This window comes from Mytilus californianus, unplaced genomic scaffold, assembly GCF_021869535.1.
Source record: "Mytilus californianus isolate M0D057914Y unplaced genomic scaffold, xbMytCali1.0.p SCAF_5, whole genome shotgun sequence".
NCBI classification, from domain to species: domain Eukaryota; kingdom Metazoa; phylum Mollusca; class Bivalvia; order Mytilida; family Mytilidae; genus Mytilus; species Mytilus californianus.
Window position 1 is genome coordinate 38,086,917 of NW_026262701.1, and position 25,725 is coordinate 38,112,641.

Consider the following 25,725-nt stretch of genomic DNA (forward strand, 5'->3'; position numbering starts at 1 on the left):
CCTGTTTTTGAGTGCCGACCCTAAGTCATTTTAATTCAGTAAAGTGAAAAATTAATTGAACTCGTGTCTAAAGCGAAGTTATAGCTGCCAATAAATGAAATCAATTTCCTGATACATCCTAATGTTCACAAACATGAATATGACAACTGTTTTTAAGGAAATTCATGACTCGTGTGTTGAAATAACATTTTGCCGCCATTTTTTTTCCAATCAATAACAAAGGGAAGTGATCCAATCATTGAAAATACGGGTAAACTCGCCCCATGGACAACTCAGATCACAGCAACACGACAGCATGATTCATAATCATGTTGTAAAGAATAATATGAAAAAATAGAATAAAATGGAAATACCAACCTACCTACCCTATTATTTTTAAAGATGTAACCTTAAACAGACATATATTTGTTTTGGCCTAATGCAGAAATGGGACTATTTTTAATTTGCTCAACAGCAATTAAATATGAGGCTTAGCAGACAAATATAATTTATATGAAGCAGGCGTTACCTGGTGAATTCTCAAAGGTTACTCCTTGGTAATCAGATATAAAAATTTGCTGGGAATGGTATGGTCTTCATAATGTGTTTAGAAAAAAAACATGAAAGGAAAGAAAATTGGAAAGGGTTTTATTGGCCACTATATTGTTGACGGTTTTTCAGTTCATTAGTAGTATGACCCAAATCAACGGTTGAACCATTTCAATATTTATGCTTCTTCTGGATCTAATAGGTCATTTGTGTTGATGGCGTCTTTGGTAAAACCTTTATATACACCGATCGTGGACAGGACTATTATGATATACCGTAGTCTGTCCATTCATTCATCAACCTTTCATTGACTTTGTAGGATAACTCAAATTTGCTTGAACCAATTCACATGAAATTTTAAACCCAACATTGAATTGACAGAAGAAAGTTCCCTTTTAATTTTGAAAACTTTAAGTTATGTAGTTCCAGAGTTACTTTTCTAATTTGTCTTTCTAGATGTACAGAACTTTAACTGTCAGATTTAAGTACATTTTTCTCATGATTTACCATAACTTGATTATTCTTTATCATGTTTATAGCATGGATTGATTTACCGGTAGTGGAAACTTTACATAATAGTTGGAATTGGTGAAAGTAAGAGACTGTTGGATAATGTCAATGAAAATTTTCCCATTTGTCATGGTCATCATGGTCATTCCAAAGTTATGTGACTTAAACCATCAGATTAATAAAAAACAATTTTTACATGTCTTGTGTAATTATGGCTTCTTTTTCTTCCAACCCCTATAAAGCTTAACCTTACCAGTACTTATCCCTAACCGTAACCTAGAACATCCTCTTACCTAATCATAACCATAAATAAACCCAAACTCTAAAGAATAAGGGTACCTTAAACATGTTGAAGTAAAAGAAGGCAGAAAAACTTACTCTGTGTACATAAATTTATAACTTTGGCAATAAAATAAGAATGTCCAGTGTGTGACATGGTAACTTTTCAGTTTGCAGATATTAATTTGTGTGAATCTGGAACCATTATAAAACCAAACCAAAAACTGCAATACATGTACATGTTTCAATAGTTCACTTGGAAGAATTGAAGTTTATTCGTCATTAGCTGATTTATGATTACGGGTGGATGTATACATGTATATATTTATTTTGCAATTTGCACTAACAAGGCTATCTGTCTCACATGAGACTGTGATTAGCACTCCCAAATAGAAGTGGGTAGACAAACAAAAATTATTTTTTTAAATATATTTGACCCAGCTTTGGCTCTAGGCAACACTCCAGATTGTAAGATGTGACAGAATTTTGAAGTAAGGGCATATACAAGGTTCTCACTTAGACGAGTCCATGAGTCCTGGACTCATAAAAAAATGTCTGGACTCATCATTTTCAAAACTGGTGAGGCCAAAGATGCATCAGGCCAAAGATGCATCAACAATGTAAAATGTTGTATGAACTGAGCAAAAATATCATAATTTTATGACAAAAGTTTAAAAATAATCTAAACTTGATGTCATTCTTGCTCTATTTTGTCATGGGGACTGAAATAATAAATGATATAGTAATAAAATAATTCATCTTCTCACTATTGGACTCGCCATCTAAGACAAAAATGACAAATCCTTAGTGAGAACCCTGATATAAATGAAATCATAGATGTTTAAAATAATGACTTGCAGAAAGTATACAACACAATATTAATCATCTACCACCAACTTTTTATGTGCAAATTGCCCTGAAATGAAATCTTTTAATTTTTTATTCAAACATCAATAAAAGCAGAATATTTTAATTATTATTTGCTATTAGACACGTTAGAAGCCAGTTTGATTTTACTTGATTAAAATAAATGTGGAAAACATTGTTCATTTATCATTGACATGCAAGCCAATAATTCAACTTGATTTGGTTCCATGCAACCTTTGGTTGTGTGAGTCTATAGCTAGTGTTAGAAACAAATGTCGGCTGTAAAAGTGTAACTTCGGTCATGACAAAGGAGGGAAGGCAGCAGCAGGAAGACTGAGTTATTGAAATGAATTGACCACCCAAATAAATCAGTCTTATCACTGCTTATGCAGGTTATGTGTAAATTACTTACATTCAATTGATAAGTTTTAATCAATCAGATCATGTCCAACAGACAGATTTCATCTGACCTTGACCTAAAGTTACGTCTCAAGTCTGTATCTCAGATACTGTAAGCAATAGGTGAACTATATTTGGTGTATGGAATGATTGTAAGGGGTACATATCTGACTGACATATTTCATCTGACCTTAACCTCAATTTCATGGTTCATTGAACAATGTTTAGTTTTTGTGGTTTGGTCTATTTCTCAGATTCTATAAGCAATAGGGCCACTTATTTGGTGTATGGAATGATTGTCAGGTGTACATGTCTGTCTGCCAGGTTTCATCTTACCTTGACCTCATTTTCATGGTTCATTGGTGATTTTCAGTCTTTGTGGTTTGGTCTATTTCACAGATATTATAAGCAATAGGTCAACTATATTTAGTGTATGGAATAATAATGAGGTGTACATGTCTGTCAGGGTTCATATGACCTTGATCTCATTTTCATGGTTCATTGGTCAATTATAAATTTTGTGATTTTGTCAGTTTATCAGACACTATTACCATGATTACATTTATTAGCAATAAGTCAACTATATTTGGTGTATGGAATGATTGTTAGGTGTACATGTCTGTCTGGCAGGATTCAAATGACCTTGAACTCATTTTCGTGGGTTCATTGGTCAATGTTAAGTTTATGTGACACTTGTAGTAAAACCTTCATATTACAGACTTTCAACATAAATTCAATGATAAGTAAAACAGGCAAGACATTTCAGTGTGTGCACTCTTGTATTTTAACTTCATTACAGTATTTGTTTAATATTTATTATTAATCAAATATGAATATAAAGGAATGCCCTCTAATTGTTTCATTCACACTATATTTCTATAAAACATGATAAATAATTGCCAATTCTCTGCTGGTTATTATTTTAATTTTAGATTTTTTAAAGTCATGTATGTAAATTGAGACATACATTGTACATTCAAAATGCCTTTCATCAAGATGATAAAGTGCCCTTTTTTTTCATTGCAGCACCCTGCCCTTTCCAAATGTACATGTAGCTAAAACACATAACCTTTCAAGTAAGCATGTAATGAAAAGAGGCTATTTGACCAAATCATATTTGTATCTTAAATCAAATGCTTGAAAAGGAGCTTCAAACAACTACTGTACTGGGAATAAAATATTTGCAAAGAAATTATTTAATGTATCAGTACATGATGTAATAATTTATATGTATGGAAATGCTGCTTGAATATTGTGATAAAGTTAGATTGGTTGGCCTGGAAACAGCATTGACAGTGCTTTGATTTTATATTGTGTTGTGCGAAATATCTCCCAAAGCAGTCAGAGGAGTAAAAAAATGTAAAGTGTACAAATTCTCATGACCATGATGACAGGTTAATTATACATTGTATATTGCACCAACAATAACAAATTGAACTTAAACTATAAACCAAGTATACATACCTGCCAACTTTTCAAAATCTCCATGGGTGATTTTAAGCACTAGAGCAACTAATGCATACCTATACATGTCATTAGTGTTCTTAATTAGAACATACACATGTATATGGTTTTGAATGAGTATACATGCGTTTAAATGTATTTTTATGCCCCCGCCGTACGGTAGTGGAGGGGGAAGTTTTACCCTTGTCCGTCTGTACGTCCGTACATATATCCCGAAATTGGTTTCCGTTCTCTAACTTAAGTTTGATCAAGTCTAAATTTGGGTGGTGTCACTTTTAACTCTCTAGAGTTATGCCCCTTTACAAATGGAAAAATTGCTGAATTTTAATTTCCATTCTCTAACTTAGGTTTGCCTCAACCAAATGATATGAATCTGATACACAATGCTTATTACCACAAAACACAGATCAAGTTTGAATTTTGGTGGTGTCACTTTTACCGTTCTATAGTTATGCCCCTTTACAAAAGGAAAAATTGCTGAATTTTTCGTTTCCGTTCCCATACTTGAGTTTGCCTCAACCAAATGTTATGAAACTTATACACAATGCTTATTGCCACAAAAGTCACATCCAGTACAAATTTGGGTAGTGTCATTTTTACTGTTCTTGAGTTATGTCCCTTTATAACATTAGATGCAAAAGGGTGGGGGGGAGGGGGCATCATCTGTGTCCCATGTCAACTTACTCCTTTGAATGCCCTTTTAAAAGTATTTAGTCTAAATAATTGAGTTTTTTAAGGGTCAGGTTAACACCTCTCATGGGGTATCCCCCCTTATAGTGGGGAAGTTGGCAGGTCTGAGTATATTTCAGTACTCTGCAGTGTCTTCTTAAAAGCATCCAACCATGCCAAATATGATAACCTGCCTCATAGAGTCAAAGGATAATTGTCATTTTGATAAAAAATATTGAAAGTGTTACAAGTTAGTAAATGTGAACTCAAACTTTGTACATACATTGTAATGTTCACTTTATCTGATTTGTTTGTCACCATATCCTAACAAAATCCTATCAAATCCAAGAATTTTCAAGCTCTAAAGCGAATGCATTATAATTAAGACACAATTCAAATTTAAAATACATTAATATGACATTCTTCTGTCTTGTGAACATCTGAAGCACTTAATTTGATTGATTTATAATCATGATAATACTTCTTTGATTTTTCCAAGGATTTTTATACATGGTATAGTAAGTCTTACTATACAAATCCTTGATTTTTCGAATTCAAGGCAACAAAAGTGGCCTTAGTCTTCTTTTTTTTTATCTCTTTTGTCAAAAACATTATAACATCCTTCATGAAACTGAAAATTTAAATACTTTTTGAAATGAACAAATTTGACTAATTAAAACAATTATTAAATGATAAGAATATGAAACTTGTGAAAATTTAAATACATTTTGAAATGAACATTTGACTAATTAAAAAATTGATAAAATGATAAAGATATTAAAATTTATAAACCTGTCTTTAAATCAAAGATATTTAATCATGTTAATTCATCAAATCAATTTATGTGTGGGTTGTATTACAGTACAAAATATTTAGGTAACAGCTTGCTGTCTCAAGAAATAATACAGCTACCTTTGACATTTAAAACTATTTTGTTGTGCAACTTTTACATATTTAGTTGTTTCTTCATTACATTTTTGATATTTATTTCAGAAATATATTTTTGTAAGTATATTGTAAAAAGACGGTATTAAATACTGGTGATCACTGATAAAGTTCTCTAATGTATTTTTTAAACTTATGTTTTTCAAAAAATTATTAAGAAAGTAAAAATAGCTTATTATGTAAGTAAGTTCCAAATATTGTATTTTTAGCCAAGTGAAATGTATTGTTGATAGATTTCCAGTTAGTACTTCACATGAAACTAAACATTTACTTCATAAATTGAAGGGCAAAACAATAAAAATATAATTTTGTATTACCTGCATTCAGTTGTAACTTGTAGGGGGGGATTATGCAGTCTCTATCTGCATCAATTTGTTCAAGGTTTTGGTTTAACCCATTCAAGGTATCACCTGGCAATGACTGTATCTGATGTATAAAGGCATTACCTATCAATAACTGTATCAAGGCATCACCTATCAATGACTGTATCAAGGCATTACCTATCAATTACTGTATCAAGGCATCACCTATCAATGACTGTATCAAGGCATCACCTATCAATGACTATCAAGGCATCACCTATCAATGACTGTACCGAGGCATCACCTATCAATGACTATCAAGGCATCACCTATTAATGACTATCAAGGCATCACCTATCAATGACTGTACCGAGGCATCACCTATCAATGACAATACAATTTGTACTACTTCTTCTTTAATCAACATGGTTCATTTATACTTTGATAGTGTCTGTCCCATGATTTTCTCGCTTGTCCCACAAACTTTTTCTCAATTCCAATATCTTTATCTGTTATGTGATAATAACATCTTGGCAATTTCTTTTGAATGATGACAGTCTTTTAACTTGATTTTATGCTTCCCTATCTCCTGGACAGTTCCTCACTACAGAGTTACCTCTTTTTTTGTCACATTTATATATTTATATGTCTTTGTAGCTCAATCAAGACAAAGACAACTAATGCAATAAGTATGGTGCTTGAGAAGAGGCAAAGATATGACCATTCTTCTCAACATGTTTCAAATACATAAGACTTTTAACCATGGAATCATTGAAGAAGCATTTTTCAAATGCAGGAAATAAGGGAAATGAAACGGAAACATCAAAATCCAAATTCTTCTTGGACATGAACAGCTCTTCGTTCATGTCACATGTTGTGAACGGATATGAAGGCGTGGTGGAGTACATTGATGCATGGAAGAAATTTGATGGGGCTGGTACCCACCTTATTGATTCCCTGCAGAGTGCTGTGAAAGGAACATGTTATGAGAATCTTGGACAGGAAACCAGTAATGCCTTTAAGTCTGTCCACTCCAGTAGTAATGGTATTGATCCATCAGGAAAGTTGAGAGAGATGGAAAACCTACTGTTTGGTCTGAAAAATCAGCTTGAAAGTGGAGATGAAAATGACAGGTGCCATTCAAATTTACAAGTATGTTGAGTTGACAACATTATTTACATTCCTGCTAATTAAGTAGTAAACATTTGGTTGAGATCTTTTTATGTCCATCTTTTGCTAGATTAATGCTTGTTCTTGCTAAAGTTGTGTGGTAGTTATTTTATTGCCAATGTTTTTTTACTTAGGAACTCACTCCAAACCATGATGACTAACATATTTATTGTAAAAATACTGATTCTGAAAATAGATGAATTAACCTCAATGATCTCTGAGAATACTGTACGAGTAAATTTGAAAGTTAAATTCAAATTCATTTGGTAATGTTCATGATGTTGTTCAAGGATTTTACATATTATCTTTTTTGAGATAGATCAAAATTTTATTAGAGGAGTTCTCCCTTATAATTCCTAATGAGATACCTGTTACCATAGTCATAGTCCAACCCTATTTCCACTCAAATATTTTTTTCAATCGTTGACCTACATTTAAATTTATCTTTTCAGATTTTATGTCGGTGCTTCTTGCTGTTCTTAAAAGTTCAGTTAGACTACCATCAAATGTGTTCTGCCACTGTTGTCTCTTTACTCAGTGTACTAGTCCAATCCTACGAGTGTTCAGATAACAAAGATGTTTTACTCCAAATGAGTAACTTAGACATCATACCTCCTTCCCCTAGGCAATCCCCTAGTCGAAATCACTCGCGTAAAAAACAAAACCAAAGCAGCTACTCACCAAAATTGCCTACCAAGCAAAATACTCTAAAATCATCATTTCTCTCACTCTTCGAAAGGAAGAATTCACCAGATGAAAGTAACAGTGGAACTGCATTTTATGTGGACATAAGTAAAAATGATCAAAGTGATGCACCAACTAAAGATAACCAGAAAGTGCTAAATAAGGATATAGCAATTGATAATATTGAAGAGCCACATGCTGATCCTAAGGGAGATGTTCAGACAGGGATTTTGGTACAAATAGGACTGGATCCAACTGATGAAGTACCACCAGAGACCAGTTTCATGAAACCAGTCAGCCCAGGTACAAATTATCGATTATAATAGTAAAATATTTGCAGTTTACACATGCAAATGCTCTCTCTTTTGGTTTCCTTGATGAAATAATCATAACACCAGAAAATATATGGTTATCAATATACATGTAGTGTAGATGACTAGATGTAATAAACAAGACATTTCTTAGATTGAATTGTATGCAAGATAAGCATAAAAAATTGATTGGAGGCATTAAATAGTATATGAAATCCTTAATAAAGACATTAAATTTCTTACCTTTATATTGTTAATCAGATTAGAAATATGTTATATATATATATAATTTGGATGTGTGTGATGAAAATATCTTTCTAATATTGGTGTTTGTTTAGATGGGGTTTGCATTTAAAAGAACTTTAAATTTAGAAATTTTTTTATTCAGACAGCTATTTAGCACAACTTTACCAGTTTACTTAAGACTTCCATTTTTTATACGACCGCAAAAATTAAAAATTTTTTGGTCGTATATTGGTATGACGTTGGCGTCGTCGTCGTCGTCGTCGTCGTCGTCGTCGTCGTCCGGCGTCGTCCGAAGACACATTGGTTTTCGCACTCTAACTTTAGTTTAAGTGAATGGATCTCCATGAAATTTCACCATAAGGTTCAATACCACAAAAGGAAGGTTGGGATTGATTTTGGGGGTTATGGTACCAACAGTTAAGGAATTAGGGGCCAAAAAGGGGCCAAAAATAAGCATTTTTGTAACTTTCAGACAATAACTTGTGTGTAAGTGTATGGATCTCTCTGACATTGTACCACAAGGTTCCATATCACAAAGGGAAGGCTGTAATTGATTTTGGGGGTAATTGCCTCAAAATTTTAGGAATTAGGGGCCAAAAAAGGGGCAAAAAACAAGCATTTTTCTAGTTTCATGACAATAACTTGTGTGTAAGTGTTTGGATATTTCTGAAATTGTACTACAAGGTTACATATCACAAAGGGAAAGCTGGAATTGAGTTTGGGGGTAATTGCCCGAAACGTTTAGGAATTGGGGGCCAAAAAGGGGCCAAAAATAAGCATTTTTCTAGTTTCCAGACAATAACTTGTGTTCAAGTGTATGGATCTCTCTGAAATTGTACTGCAAGGTACCATACCACAAAGGGAAGGCTGGGATTGAGTTTGGGGGTGATGAATCATAAGGGGGTTCAAAAAATTTGGGGGGGGGGGGGGATTTTTTTTTTTTTTTTTTTCTTTTTTTCCTTTTTTTTTTCTTTTAAAATTTTCCATTTTAAGTTGGTTATTTCTGATTTATATTTAAAAGCAAATAATAATGATATGGTAGGAGATACACACCAAACAGGATGTGTAAATTATTATATAATAAGTATTGTGCAATAGCAAGAAATTTTCAATTGCACAGTATTGCACAATAGCAAGAAATCTTCAATTGCACAGTATTGCGCAATAGCAAGAAATCTTCAATTTAACAGTATTGCGCAATAGCAAGAAATATCCAATAGCACAATATTGCGCAATAGCAAGAAATTGTCAATTGTACAGTATTGCGCAATAGCAAGAAATATTCAATTGCACAGTATTGTGCAAAAGAAGATACTTCGTATAAATTGCTTATTTCTTGATCAATTTCAATGGGGTTTTATTCTTGAATTCTTGGGGTTCTTTAATATGCTGAATCTAACCGTGTATTAATTTTTTAGATTTTGGGCCCCGTTTTTAAATTGGTCCACATTGAGGTCCAAAGGGTCCAAAATTAAACTTTGTTTGATTTCATCAAAAATTGAATTATTGGGGTTCTTTGATATGCCGAATCTAACCGTGTATTTAGATTTTTAATTTTGGGTCCCTTTTTTAAATTTGTCTACATTAAGGTCCAAAGGGTCCAAAATTAAACTTAGTTTGATTTTAACAAAAATTGAATTCTTAGGGTTCTTTGATATGCTGAATCTAAACATGTGTTTAGATTTTTGATTATGGGCCCAGTTTTCAAGTTGGTCCAAGTTGGGGTCCAAAATTAAACTTTGTTTGATTTCAACAAAAATTGAATGTATGGGGTTCTTTGATATGCTGAATCTAAACATGTATTTAGATTTTAGATTTTTGGCCCAGTTTTCAAGTTGGTCCAAATTGGGGTCCAAAATTAAACTTTGTTTGATTTCAACAAAAATTGAATATATGGGGTTCTTTGATATGCTGAATCTTACCATGTATTTAGATTTTTTATTTGTGGGCCCGCTATCAAATTGGTTCATATTGAGGTCAAAAGGGTCCAAAATTAAACTTTGTTTGATTTCATGAAAAATTGAATTATTGGGGTTCTTTGATATGCCAAATCTAACCGTGTATTTAGATTTTTAATTTTGGGTCCTGTTTTTTAAATTGGTCTACATTAAGGTCCAAAGGGTCCAAAATTAAACTAAGTTTGATTTTAACAAAAATTGAAATTTTGGGGTTCTTTGATATGCTGAATCTAAACATGTGTTTAGATTTTTGATTATGGGACCAGTTTTCAAGTTGGTCCAAGTTGGGGTCCAAAATTAAACTTTGTTTGATTTCAACAAAAATTGAATATATGGGGTTCTTTGATATGCTGAATCTAAACATGTATTGAGATTTTAGATTTTTGGCCCAGTTTTCAAGATGGTCCAAATTGGGGTCCAAAATTAAACTTTGTTTGATTTCAACAAAAATTGAATATATGGGGTTCTTTGATATGCTGAATCTTACCATGTATTTAGATTTTTTATTTGTGGGCCCGCTATCAAATTGGTTCATATTGAGGTCAAAAGGGTCCAAAATTAAACTTTGTTTGATTTCATCAAAAATTGAATTATTGGGGTTCTTTGATATGCCAAATCTAACTGTGTTTTTAGATTTTTAATTTAGGGTCCCGTTTTTTAAATTTGTCTACATTAAGGTCCAAAGGGTCCAAAATTAAACTTAGTTTGATTTTAACAAAAATTGAATTCTTCGGGTACTTTGATATGCTGAATCTAAACATGTGTTTAGATTTTTGATTATGGGACCAGTTTTCAAGTTGGTCCAAGTTGGGGTCCAAAATTAAACTTTGTTTGATTTCAACAAAAATTGAATGTATGGGGTTCTTTGATATGCTGATTCTAACCATGTATTTTGATTTTGGACATTGGACCATAATAGGTAAATTAAAAAAATTCAAGTTCTTAGACCACATTCTTTCTGTGTCAGAAACCTATGCTGTGTCAAATATTTAATCACAATCCAAATTCAGAGCTGTATCAAGCTTGAATGTTGTGTCCATACTTGCCCCAACTGTTCAGGGTTCGACCTCTGCGGTCGTATCAAGCTGCGCCCAGCGAAGCATTTTATTCATTTTAAAGGCACGCCATAACCCCCAGACGTGGTTACTTTTATGTGACATTTAATTTGTTCCAATTTCTTTTCAATTTTTAAACTGACATTAACAGACCAAAGAGTTTTTTTTAATTCTACAATTTACTACACAATGTATTTATTATCATTATTGCCAGTAGTATATGTTATATCTTTATATAATCTTGCTGCACCCAATGACAAATTATATTAGTTTTTAGCTTGCAATACTAGCAAATGATGCAAAGAATATAAAATGCAAGCATTCTAGTAACTAATGTGCTCAAGTTTAAAAATAAAGCATTTTTCTATGATATTTAGACCAGTTTTTCAGAGAATTTACTTTAAAAAAAAGAATAGTAAAATGAATAGCAATGGATTGAAATGTAGGATACTAAAATTTGTATGGCCTATTGGATGCATTTGGATTTTTATCATTTTTTGTAGCTTTTGATAATTAAGTACAAAGGGAAAAGCTTCAGATATATCTCTCTGAACAACTTTTTCTTAAAACTGAAATATTTGTGGCAATGAAATATTGTTATCATTGATTTACCATATTTGTATATTTTCAGATCAAAATATAGTAAAACAGACATCAGGCAAAACACCTTTAGCATCTGCTGAAGAATTAGATAGTGTTATCAACTTATTGTCTGCATGTGGAACCCAGCCAAAACACATGGAAACCATTCATGAAAACCAACTTACTGTGCCAAGTATTTACACGTCACGCACACCCTCTCCTGGTAGTGATGAAATGAGGCCAAGCAAAGTCCAGCAGCAGAGACATTCGGAGGGGTCTTTGGATTTTTCAGGAATGGGAGGAGTTGGTCGTAACACCTGGCCCCATCGCTCAAGCTTGCCTAGTGTAGCATTAAGTGGACATATGAATTATCATGATATGATGGGAACTGGGGGTACATTACCAAGAAGGTTTTCACATGAACTGAACCGTCCAAATCCAAACTTTCTAAGTCCACAGCCATCTACTAATGCATTAACTGGTTCTAACTGGTCTTTCCCAGATTATAAATATGGAAACAGGACCTGGCCAATGAACAGCATGTCTGCTCAATGGTAGGTAATATAAATACATCAGAGGTTAGTATGACTGCCTTTTTGAGAATTTTCTAAGCAGAAATCACTCCTTTTTCGTTTGGAATGCTATGAAAAAAATGATCAATTTTGCAGCAGTCTTTATCATTAGCTCATTAAAAACAGTGAGGAACAGAGCTACTGACAAGATTCCTGTTTTTGGACAGGTACATCAACATATCAAAGCTAAGCTAGTTTTATGTGTATCCAATCCTTCCAATAGATTTGAAATATAATAAATGTCTCAATAGGTCAGGTACACTACCTTATATGGGTATGCATATTATAGCATACTTTAGTATGTTCCTGCCAATATAATTTTACTTTTCTTGTTGGGTGATTACATTTACAGACCATGATCTAAAGTACTAGTTCTATGCCCAGATAAAAGAAAGATTGTTTCTGTCCTAAGAAAACAGTGTTTCAAATACTCGAATCATATCCACTAATATTATATATCTACACTACTAATATAACGAGGTCCAATTTATTAACCGGCATGACAAAACAACCTTTGATGAACTACATTGATTATTTAAGTATATTTTGCACCTGACCATGTCAATAGGATATTTTGTACATGAAATAAAAGGGGATTTAACTAAATAAACAATCAAATATTTAAAACATGGTGTCAGAAGCTCCTTATTGTTTTTGACGATACTCACTTTTGTCATTCCACAGTTATGAGATTTTTTCATGAGAAATTGTGAACTTTTGTACATGTCTTACAATAACTCAAGAGTGCTTAGTCCAAATCGTATCAAACTTCCACATACACACGTAGTGCCAAAATTACCAACAGAAAGTTTCCTACGATTTCACTTTTGTTGTTCTAGAGTTATGGGACTTCTGTTTCTGTTAACCACACCTCACCAATACATTTCATGCTTCTGTGACGTTGGTTAAGATTTGCATTTAAGTCCATTTTCCTGCATGCTCTACAACCTATAGCCATGAAACTTCATCAGAAGATACGTCTTTGAGAGTACAGCACAGATATACAACAATTAAGACAACTTTACCTACATTTCACGCTTCAATGACTTTGTTAAAGATTTGTGTTAAGGTCCATTTTCTTTTCGCAAATTTACCAACAACAGGCGAGGGGGATTAGCTGAACATTGTTTTCGACTACTCCCCCATCTGTCAAATCCATCTGTCTGTAACATTTATAGGATCTTTAAACCACTTTATGTATTGAAGTGAAACTTCTGCAACAAATTTAATATATTCTGTACTGCTTGTAGTTGTGCACCATGGTTTCAGTTTTTTTAACCGGATTTTTCGAAGGAAAAATCGAATATTGATATGGGGATGTACGGCGGGTGGGTGGCTGCCAAACAGTGTCCGTTCATTAACATGTAAACGCTTTGACAAATTTTTTTCAAATTTGGATATGTTGTTTCCTGTGACTAAATGAAGGTCAAATTCAATTTTCACGATTTTAGCTTTTCTCCTTTTTGAGTTGTCGACTTTGTAGTATCCTTATATACTTATTATATGATTGAGTTATTTCCCTTTGAACAGAAATTGTAATTTGCAAATATCATTTTCATTAGATAATAATCTATTTTTATTAAAGGATATATTTCATTACATTATATTGTGTAGATAAAATTGTTGACATTAATAGAAAAGTTTAAGATCTATATTAATTAGTTTGTGACAAATGAAAGAAAAAATATTGGGAACTATTAATTATATATATAAAGTTTGATTACACTAAGTATTTTTAAATAATTTTCACCTGTTCATAGATAACAAAGCATCTGGTAAATATCTTTTCACTTGGGTCTGTATGGCGGTTGTGGAAGGGGCGGGTCCATAAGATTTATTGGATCTGCAACTCCTCTCTAACCATTCTATCTTATACAACAGACTTTCTATACATTGAAACTGTTTGTGCATCATTAGGTCTGTAGGGGCGGTTTCAGGAGTATTAGATCAAAAGTTTTGTCATTTCCCACTGCACAGTATGGAACCATGTGATTCTCATAAAAAAAAAATAGTAAAAGTTCACAGCAAGTTCCTGATAGACTTTCCAATTTAGAGATTTGATATTCAGGATTGACAAGACATTTCAAATTTCTCATTGTATAAGCATTAAAACACCCTGGAGAATACACTTAATTTTTTCAGAACAGAACATTTCATTAGACTTCATCCAAAATAATCATTAAAAAATAACTGAATCACTCGGTAATAACACTGCACAATCACAGGCTATTACTAGTATATATGGATAATAAACAAGGATTTCAGATATTCTGTCATATGGTAGCAACCAAACCACACAAAACCAGAAAGATGATTAGTTATACATGCATTCAGATTTGGAAAAAAAAGGAACACTCATTCATCTTGTAAAATTGGGACAGTGAGTGTCAAATATCTGTAAAATCCACTCACAAATCTTTTCTTTTTGGCCCAGAATAAATTTTAATATAATATTTCTTTAACTTATATTTTGTACTGTCATTGCAGAATCTTTTTTTTTTTGTAAATACTTATTTTCTCTTTAAATGTGAAATTAGTTTATAAATGAGATTATAATTTCAATCATTTATCCTCAATTTTATATTTCTACTCCATGATTCACAACATGTTTATAAAGGTCCAACTGTGGCTTTGATATGCTTTTATTTTGTTATTTTTTCTTTTGCGCATACTGATGTTGTGTCATGAAATAATACACTGTGTTTTTTAATCTCTTTAACTTTTGCTATGTACACATATATATATATAAGTATGTGATGTCATTTAGTATGTAATAAAATATGGTTAGGAATTAAGGAGGTGTGGCGTATATGTCAATGAACAGCACCAAAGGACAAAAATAACCTGTTATACAGGACTCAAGATTAAATCAATGACTGTTCTCTTTATTTTTATCTCAGATTTATACTCTAAACAGTCCAAAAAGAGCTGGTCTGCCATACAGGACTGAGATTATAGCGATGACTATTCTCCAAACAGTTTAGATAGTAGCTGATGTCAATGAGACAGCAACCAAATGACAAAAATGACCTGTTATACAGGACTCACGTTATATCAATGACTGTTCTCTTTATTTTTAGCTACGATACTCTAAACAGTTGAAATAGTAGCTGGTCTGCTATTCAGGATTATATCAATGACTGTTCTCTTTATTTTTAGCTACGATACTCTAAACAGTTTAAATAGTAGCTGATCTGCTATTCAGGATTATATCAATGACTATTCTCTTTATTTTCAGCTCAGATACTCTCAACAGTTTAAATAGTAGCTGGTCTGCTATTCAGGATTATATCTATGGCTTCTCTCTTTATTTTCAGCTCAGATACTCTAAACAGTTTAAATAGTAGCTGGTCTGCTATTCAGGACTCAGATGATCTCAGTGACGACTCTTCTTGTGGAGAACAGTTTTTTGCTGTAGGGCTGGACCTTGTACATGCAATGGATTCAAAGTAGGATTTTTGAAAATATATGTACTTTGATTACATTAAGTACGCTATAACTGCTGTTTTTTGCCAATACACCAGTTTCACATTTAACTGCGCATGTCTAATCTTATTAGCCAAACTATGAAATCACGCGATAATTCCCGAGAGTTTATCAACTGGGGGCTAACGGTTGATGTGACCATGCAGACTTGAAAAAACAATCATCTGATTAAGTGTTTGCGTTTACACGTCAAAGCAACATGAGCATCATTTGAATCAAAATATAAAAATTATATTGACGAGACAACTTTATTAACAGTGACACATTAAAAGATTTTAAAACGGACTACTGCTGTGTTGTTGGTTGCAGTAATATACGATCTGATATGCCGCCTGGCTTTAATTGTACCTTTTATTGTCACAAATTCACGCTGTGGTCGTTCGCTTAACGAGAAGAATAAATTAGAAAAATAAGCGGGGCTCACTTCATATACATAATATTAGGTCATAAATTAAGAAGTTAATTAGCACTTTAGCCATGTGGAATCCTCGTTTTACCTTGAACAATCTCACTAAGTGACAATTGATAAAAACCTATCCTTTTTTATACATACAGTTACTGAAAAAGGGCGACCATTTGATTAATTTATTCAACTTATGTACACAACTATTTCCTGCGTTTTGTGTTGCGGATTATTCTTTTTCATCCTGCCTTGGTCATAATTATTCATTTTTAACTCCAACTAGAATATTAATTTTCTAAAATACCCCTCCCCTGAAAATCAAATGGTCATCCCTACAACAGATGTTTAAAGTGTTAACCCTGGTACCTAATTTACACTGAGATATCATGGCCAGTACGGTTAATGCCACTGGGAATATTTTAATAATTTAGGAGGGGGGTCATTCAGCAATTTGGTCTAATTTAATGGCAAAGCGTGGTAAATACAGGATATTCAATAACTTTTAATGGCATGAAAAATGATAAAGTTGAAAATATGTAGAAAATTACTCTGGTCACTGGCACTGAACCTCTGCTTAGACGAAGTCGATCATGTACATAGCTTAGAAATTAAAATGGTATTGAATGCATTGTATTATAGTCTGATGTTTGAAAATTGAAGATAAATTTCACGCAAAAGTCACCATAACAGTAACCTGTTTTTGTTTAAAAGAAAATCAAAAGATCGAATCTATGACACTAAACCTATATGTAACCATTTACTTGCATGTCACAAGAAGATGTAAAAAAATATTTAAGAAAAACTGCTAATTTATACTGGAACAGAACTGAAATTAAATGTATTTCTGATGTTTAGGTTGTTTTCTTTTTATCAAAATATTTTTCTCTTTTCACGAAAAATCAAACTGGCATACAGCAATGTACATAGGGCAGTAAGCAAAAGAAAGCAATTACAAGATTAATACTTTTTTATAACCATTTCACTCATAAACACAACTGTTATGAACTCGTTACAGCAACTTATTTTCTCGTTTAATTGTTTTGTGTCGGGACCTTTTAGAGCTTACTATTCGGTATGGATTTTCTCATTGTCTAGAGCTACATATGGTGACATATGGTTGCTTTCATCTGTCATTTGGCTCTGGTGGATAGTTGTCTCATTTGCAATCATACCACATCTTTTTATTTTAATTTTATGTTATTCTCTGTATAAACGGTCAAACTATTTATTCTGAATATATAAAATAAACGATTATTAATATCTTAAAATTAAATATTCTCCAGCATACACCATGAAGAGAGAGAGTTGTGTATTATCGGTTGATTTATTATTGTGTTGCTAAATATCAGAGTCAATTTGATGTAGCCCCCTGTCACGTATGATATCGTTAATTATCACGGGATTTAAACCCAAACGTTCATAGGATTTTGAGATCAGCGTTGATAAGTCGCTTATGTGAAACTGGTCTATTCATTGGGTAAACATGTTAATAAAATAATTTCTCATAAAAATCTGCTGTAAACGCCACAAAAAAATTTCACAGATTTTTTTCATTTTTACTTCAATCAAGAAAAGTCAACGAAATTGAATCATTTTTTTTTTAAATTTAACAAACACATAACAAAAATTCCTAAGATGACCACGTAAAGGTAGGCACAGATTTAAGAGGCAAAACAGATCAGCTCTTAATTCTTTTAAAAAAGAAAATGCGACAGTGGCAAAGATAGATGTGATCCATCATCCATAATTTCTGGAAAGGCATATAAGCTATACAACACCCCTCCCCTCATACAACCAAAATACAGAGAGAGAAAATAAAAAAAAAGTAAATATTTAGAAAATAAAAACTTACAATCATGGAAAAGTTTTAAAGAGAGGATTTTTAGCACAAAAACTAAAACATATCAATGGAAACATCGAAAGCATGAAAAGTTGAAAAAAATGAGGAGCATGATAACTGCAAAAAGACATTGGGAGCATGAATTCTTAGTAGAATTGGGATATATCTAAATCAACATTTTGAGTGTGAAATTAAAATAAAGCATTGGAAACAAGCAAACTTAAAAACATTAGAAGTATAAATGATATATCATATAAGATTAAACATACATTATGAGAAATGAAATCAATCCAAAAAAAATATATCAGAAGGATGATGAGGTCTTATTCATTTTGTTATTAAAAGACATTTTAAAGCATGAAATTGAAACAAAGTAAAAATAGCACATTATCAAAAACAGACTAAGGGTACTTTTCCAAGGGGGGAATTATATCTTTCCTCAAGAATAATTGTTGGTTTTAGAATGGTAGGAAGTAATTTTGTTGTAAAATACAATAACAGGAATGGAAGTAGTGATGAAGAAACAGACAAACAAGCAAAGAATGCAGATGAACAAAATCTTGTATGTTATAAATTTTATGATTATTTTGGTTTTCAACTATAATTTACTGTTCAGTGAACTGATTGTTATCACATATATGCTTAGAGTAAAATACTTTCTCCATTTGTAAAATCTCAAACCCACTTTTGAGATTCTTGAATTGTTAATTAGTGTTAGATGGCGGAAATATATCTTTTCTAAAATTTCTTTTATAGTTAGGATTATGAGAATTAACTACCGGTAGCTTTCTGTAAAAAGTAATGAAAATAAATAGTAAAAAAAACTTTTAAAAAGCACTATAACTCATGTCTCATTTAAGAATGTGTTCTTGAAGTTCAAAATTAACTTAAATTTATCTTACATGTTATTTTAGAAGGACAACTTATCATCAGTATCATGGTCTCAGAAGCCGTCTTGGCCATCATCCAATCAAACTTCAGCTGTAACACCATGTGACCAAGGAAGAAACCAGTCACATCGGCCATTATCTATGCAGTGGAGTGACCCCCTTGCCAATAGAAACATGTGGCCTTCTGCATCAGGTATGACCTACTTAATAATCCTTAATGAACTTAGTCTGTAGTAAGATCTTTGAATATTGTCTTGTCGGTACTAAGACTTATTTTGTTTTAAATATTTTTAAACATAACTAAACACGTTTTGCTATACAGTCAGGAACACTAACGGTCATACATCCTGTTGATACAGTGTAGTTATATTTTGGCATTGCATAAGGTCATACTATTCTCAGACTGTTTATGATTTCTTACATTGTATCCATTAGATGTGTACTGATTGATGATTTAGTCTGGGACAAACATGATTTATTTATTAACAGTAATTAGCTTTGAACTAGCTTTCAGTAACTGTGAGTACTCTTAGATGGATACTTTATGTCTTTTGCTTTTTGTAAGTTTTTATACGACCGCAAAAAATTTTGCGGTCGTATATTGGTATCAAGTCGTCGTCGTACACGTCATCCTAACACATTTGGTTTCTGGACAATAACTTTAGTATTAGTCAATAGAAATCTATGAAATTTAAACACAAGGTTTATAACCACAAAAGGAAGGTTTGGATTGATTTTGGGGGTTATGGTCCCAACAGTTTAGGAATGAGGGGCAAAAAAGGGGCCCAAATAAGCATTTTTCTAGTTTCCAGACAATAACTTGTGGAACGGTGTATGGATCTCTCTGAAATTATACCACAAGTTTCCATACCACATAGGGATGGTTAGGATTGGCTTTGGAGTGTTATGGCTGAAACCGTTTAGAAAAGTGAGAAAAAAACAAGGGTGTACTGGTTAATGGACAATTACTTAAGTAAAATGTTGTGTTTGAATTACCTCCCTTACACTGCTTTTAAATTATGTATAAAGAAATGTTGTATTTTCTTGAGGTGATAAGCTGTCAATTTATTTTTAGAAGGTACTATTTTGATAATTTTAAAAATGTTGATTAAGGTATATTAATTTTAGCCGTGGTTATGCATGTCATTTTCTATTTTAAGACTTTTATGATGTATGTAAATGGGTTATTATGGTTGCAAACTCCATTGGAAATTTTGAATTGAGATTATGACCATATCTTGAGGAAAAGAATTTTTTTTTGAAAAAGGGGGGGGAGGTTAAAAAAAAATTGGGGGGGGGGTAAAAAAAAATGGTGGTGGGGACAATTTTTTCTCAAGATTTCAGAAATCAAAATGAAAATTTTTTTGGGGGGAGGTCAATTCGCAACAGCATAGTGTATTGCACAAATCCAAAAAAAGGGGGGGGATTGATTGATTGTTGGTTGCTTAATGTCCAGTGGCAAATATTTCATGCATATTCAGGATGATTGAGGGGAGGTCAATTCGCTATAGCATAGTGTATTGCACAAAAGCAAAAAAAAAAGGGGGGGGGGGGTAATTTTTTTTTTTTTTTTTTTTTGGTAGGGGGGGGGGGGGGTCAATTTGCAATAGCATAGTGTATTGCACAAAAGCAAAAAAATTGAATATAAATTCAAATCATATAACCAATTCTTAGTTCTTTGACTACAGTTATTCTGTGTCAGAAACCTATTATGTGTCTAATATTGAATTATAATCCAAATTAAGACCTGTATCAAGCGCGAATATTGTGTCCATTTTTGCCCCAACTCAGGGTTGGACCTCTACGGTCGTATCTAGCTGCGCTTGGCGAATCAATTTATTTTTTATGTTTCATGCTAATCTGATGCTCTTTCCAACTGATTTTTATACGACCGCAAAAAAATTTTTGTGGTCGTATATTGGTATGACGTTGGCGTCGTCGTCGTCCGGCGTCATCGTCGTCCAGCGTCGTCGTCGTCGTCCAGCGTCGTCCGAAGACACATTGGTTTTCGCACTCTAACTTTAGTTTAAGTGAATGGATCTTTATGAAATTTTACCACAAGGTTCAATACCACAAAAGGAAGGTTGGGATTGATTTTGGGGGTTATGGTAATAACAGTAAAGGAATTAGGGGCCAAAAAGGGGCCAAAAATAAGCACTTTTGTAACTTCCAGACATAACTTGTGTGTTAGTGTATGGATCTCTCTGACATTGTACCACAAGGTTCCATATCACTAAAGGAATGCTGGGATTGATTTTGGGGGTAATTGCCTCCAAATTTTAGGAATTAGGGGCCAAAAAAGGGGCAAAAAACAAGCATGTTTCTAGTTTCATGACAATAACTTGTGTGTAAGTGTATGGATCTTTCTGAAATTGTACTACAAGGTTCCATATCACAAAGGGAAAGCTGGGTTTGAGTTTGGGGGTAATTGCCCTAAACGTTTAGGAATTTGGGGCCAAAAAACACATTTTTTTCTAGTTTCCAGACAATAACTTGTGTTCAAGTGTATGGATCTCTCTGAAATTGTACTGCAAGGTACCATACCACAAAGGGAAGGCTGGGATTGAGTTTGGGGGTGATGAATCATAATGGGGGTTCAAAAAATTTTGGGGGGGGATTTATTTTTTTTTCATTTTTTTTCTTTTTTTCCTTTTTTGTTTCTTTTAAAATTTTCCATTTTAAGTTGGTTATTTCTGATTTATATTTAAAATCAAATAATAATGATATGGTAGGAGATACACACCAAACAGGATGTGTAAATTATTATATAATAAGTATTGTGCAATAGCAAGAAATTTTCAATTGCACAGTATTGCACAATAGCAAGAAATCTTCAATTGCACAGTATTGCGCAATAGCAAGAAATCTTCAATTGCACAGTATTGCGCAATAGCAAGAAATATCCAATAGCACAATATTGCGCAATAGCAAGAAATTGTCAATTGTACAGTATTGCGCAATAGCAAGAAATATTTAATAGCACAGGATTGTGCAAAAGAAGATACTTCCTATAAATTGCTTATTTCTTGACCAATTTCAATGGGGTTTTATTCTTGATTTCATGGGGTTCTTTAATATGCTGAATCTAACCGTGTATTTAGTTTTTGGATTTTGGGCCCCCTTTTTAAATTGGTCCACATTGAGGTCCAAAGGGTCCAAAATTAAACTTTTTTTGATTTCAACAAAAATTGAATATATGGGGTTCTTTGATATGCTGAATCTAACCATGTATTTAGATTTTTGATTTTTGGGCCCCGTTATCAACTTTGTCCACATTGAGGTCAAAAGGGTCCAAAATTAAACTTTGTTTGATTTCATCAAAAATTGAATTCTTGGGGTTCTTTGATATGCTGAATCTAACCGTGCATTTAGATTCTTAATTTTTGGTTCCGTTTTCAAATTGGTCTACATTAAGGTCCAAAGGGTCCAAAATTTAACTTAGTTTGATTTTAACAAAAATTGAATTCTTAGGGTTCTTTGATATGCTGAATCTAAACATGTATTTAGATTTTTGATTATGGGCCCAGTTTTCAAGTTGGTCCAAATCGGGGTCCAAAATTAAACTTTGTTTGATTTCAACAAAAATTGAATATATGGGGTTCTTTGATATGCTGAATCTAACCATGTATTTAGATTTTTGATTTTTGGGCCCCGTTATTAACTTTGTCCACATTGAGGTCAAAAGGGTCCAAAATTAAACTTTGTTTGATTTCATCAAAAATTGAATTCTTGGGGTTCTTTGATATGCTGAATCTAACCATGTATTTAGATTTTGGATATTGGACCATAATAGGTGAATGTCCAATTTAAAATTTTTAAGTTCTTAGACCACATTTAATCTGTGTTAGAAACCTATGCTGTGTCAAATATTTAATCACAATCCAAATCCAAAGCTGTATCAAGCTTGAATGTTGTGTCCATACTTCCCCCAACTGTTCAGGGTTCGACCTCTGCGGTCGTATCAAGCTGCGCCCTGCAGAGCATTTTATTAAAGTTTGTTCTTATGCTGTGCTGTTACATGACTGCAGTGTTCTCCCCAGGATTTTTGGAAAGCACCAGGGTAACGCGTATGGACAGCTCGGTGACATGATTCGTACAATTAGTCGTGTCGCATTGCGTCGCTTAGCTATATTTCTAGTTACTGTAGTTTTTATGTCTTTAGTTTTGTTTTAATACTGTGGTACTGTTTTATGTAGACATTGAGTCAGAAAATTATTGGTAAAAAAGAAGTAAATCAATAAACAGTTTGTATAACTTTGATATCTTTTAAAACTAATAAAACCTGATTCATTACAAAATATTCATCTAATAATTATAGTAATTAAATCTTTTATAAAATCCATGATCAATAAAAAAAAAATATCATTCAATGAGAACAAAAATGTTCAATTTAAAAAAACTTTCTAGTTTCTACATAGAAAGTTGTTGTATATAAAAGGATTCCTGTCATAAAGAGATATAAAATTAACAAGAACAAATATTGTTTTATTATTTGAACCAGTTTTTATCTTAAATTTTAATAAAAAGATATTTTCATAAACTTTAAAACATTTTGCAATAAAAATAAATTTCATGTTAATATTAACCTTTCTTGTCTTAGGTGATAATCAAACATAGATACAGACCAATTTCTGCACTAAAATCTAAATCTTTATTTGGCATGATCCATTTAAAAAGAATTTCTAAATCTACTTATCTTATGTCTAGAAGATCTATAAGTAACCATATTCTATTTCAACAACAAATTCTCCCTACTTTCCCGCCTAAATGACAGGAAGTAGATATAAATAGATTTTAACATGTGCTTATGGATAATGTTTGCAAAATTACTTCTTTTATTCATTAATTTTGGATATAGATATCCAGTTTGAAGGTACAGTCATGCATTTGATTTATAAAATAGATAGCAATTAATTGTAAATAAACTTGAATTTTCTGCTTGAATTAACTGGGTCATGTGATATGTACAGATGTCCGTCCCCTTTAAATAACTTGTACTAAAGTTTGAAACATGACTATCATGCAATAACTATGTCATAATTAGTCCCCTACTGACTAAGTCGAAGGGGACTTTAGGTTTGCACTCCGTCCGTCTGTCTGTCTGTTTGTCTGTCTGTCCATCCGTCAGTCTTGCAAATAAGTTCTCCACACTTTTTTTCTTCGTGCTTGAAGATATTGATTTGATATTTGGTGTATTTTTTTATCATGACAAGCTACAGATCAAGTTTGATTTTGTTCTGGTCTGACGATTTTGTGCAGAGTTATGGTCCTTGAACTTAGAAAATTCACTCAAATAATCAGTTTTCCGCACTTTTTTTTGTCATGCTTGAAGATATTGATTTGATGATTGGTATATAGTTTAATCATGACAAGTTACAGATCAAGTTTGAATTTTGGTCCGGTCTAACGATTTTGTGCAGAATTATGGTTCTTGGACTAATAAAATTCACTCAAATAATCAGTTTTCTGCTTTTTTTTTGTCATGCTTGAAGATATTGATTTGATGATTGGTATATAGTTTTATCATGACAAGTTACAGATCAAGTTTAAATTTGGTCCGGTCTAATGATTTTGTGCAGAGTTATGGTTCTTGGATTTAGAAAATTCACTCAAATAATCAATTTTCCACATTTTTTTTCGTCATGCTTGAAGATATTGACTTGATATTTGTTATATAGTTTACACCATGACTAGTTATAGATTAAGTTAGCATTTTGTTCCAGTACAATGAATTTTTAACTGGTAGGGGATAAGGTATTGCCAGGCAATACTCACAGAATGCTTGTTAAAGATAATTTTGGCCATAGATTAATGTAGAATGGACATCGGGAATTTTGATAATCGTATATCTCTGGCAAGGAAAGCTTGTTCTACGTGCTTCATAAAGAATTGAGAAATGTATAATATAATTGTCAATTATCTGTAATGAGCCAACAATTTAACATGTACAAAAAATGTACGGCGTGTGTACAACTATCGACACTGTTTGTGTACAAAGTATTTGCCAACTTATCACAGGTCAGCACTTAGGTGGTGAGTGAAGCCATAAAATAGTTATCTGTGATCATAAAGTTATGATTTCTTAATTAAAACACAAAAGAATCATGTTACAAGTGTTAATTACATCGATTAAATCCAATCAACAAGGTTAACCTCATAAGGTAAATCTATCACATGGTGTAAACAATCTGGTTTGAACTGGTCAAATTTCACCTGGAATTTTATACCGCACGGAAATGATTTAACTAGTCGTTTAAAACATTACTGATTTAAAATTTTTTAACTGTAAATTTTCGCACCACAGACAAAAATTATACATTGCATTAAGACCGATAGAACCACGCTAAAAAATTATACATCGCGGGTTGTGGTCCTTTAAGGGCCTGGGGAGAACACTGGACTGTCCAAGAAGGTTAGTAGGGTTGAGCGCACACATTCATGTTTACACCTCCACCTATATACTCTTTGGGTATTTCAAAGGTCTGGAGTCTGTTATTCAGTGGTTGTTGTTGGTTGCTGCTGGTCATACATGTATTTGTTTTTAGCTCACCTGGCCCAAAGGGCC

The 25,725-nt window shown here is 32.7% G+C and overlaps 2 protein-coding genes across 4 annotated transcripts in view; one reads left to right on the top strand and one right to left on the bottom strand.

The window, feature by feature from the left end:
* Positions 1-25,725, top strand: part of LOC127701833 (uncharacterized) — a 158,249-nt gene that overhangs the window by 127,823 nt on the left and 4,701 nt on the right. For all 3 annotated transcript variants that reach the window (XM_052205803.1, XM_052205801.1, XM_052205804.1), the window contains exons 2-7: positions 6,621-7,115; positions 7,586-8,120; positions 12,019-12,523; positions 15,859-15,990; positions 18,772-18,832; positions 19,185-19,353. In XM_052205803.1, coding sequence (XP_052061763.1) covers positions 6,726-7,115; positions 7,586-8,120; positions 12,019-12,523; positions 15,859-15,990; positions 18,772-18,832; positions 19,185-19,353 — 1,792 coding nt within the window. In that variant the 5' untranslated portion in view covers positions 6,621-6,725. The remainder of the gene's footprint in view (positions 1-6,620; positions 7,116-7,585; positions 8,121-12,018; positions 12,524-15,858; positions 15,991-18,771; positions 18,833-19,184; positions 19,354-25,725) is intronic.
* Positions 1-25,725, bottom strand: part of LOC127701844 (uncharacterized) — a 347,060-nt gene that overhangs the window by 7,297 nt on the left and 314,038 nt on the right. The window lies entirely within an intron of this gene.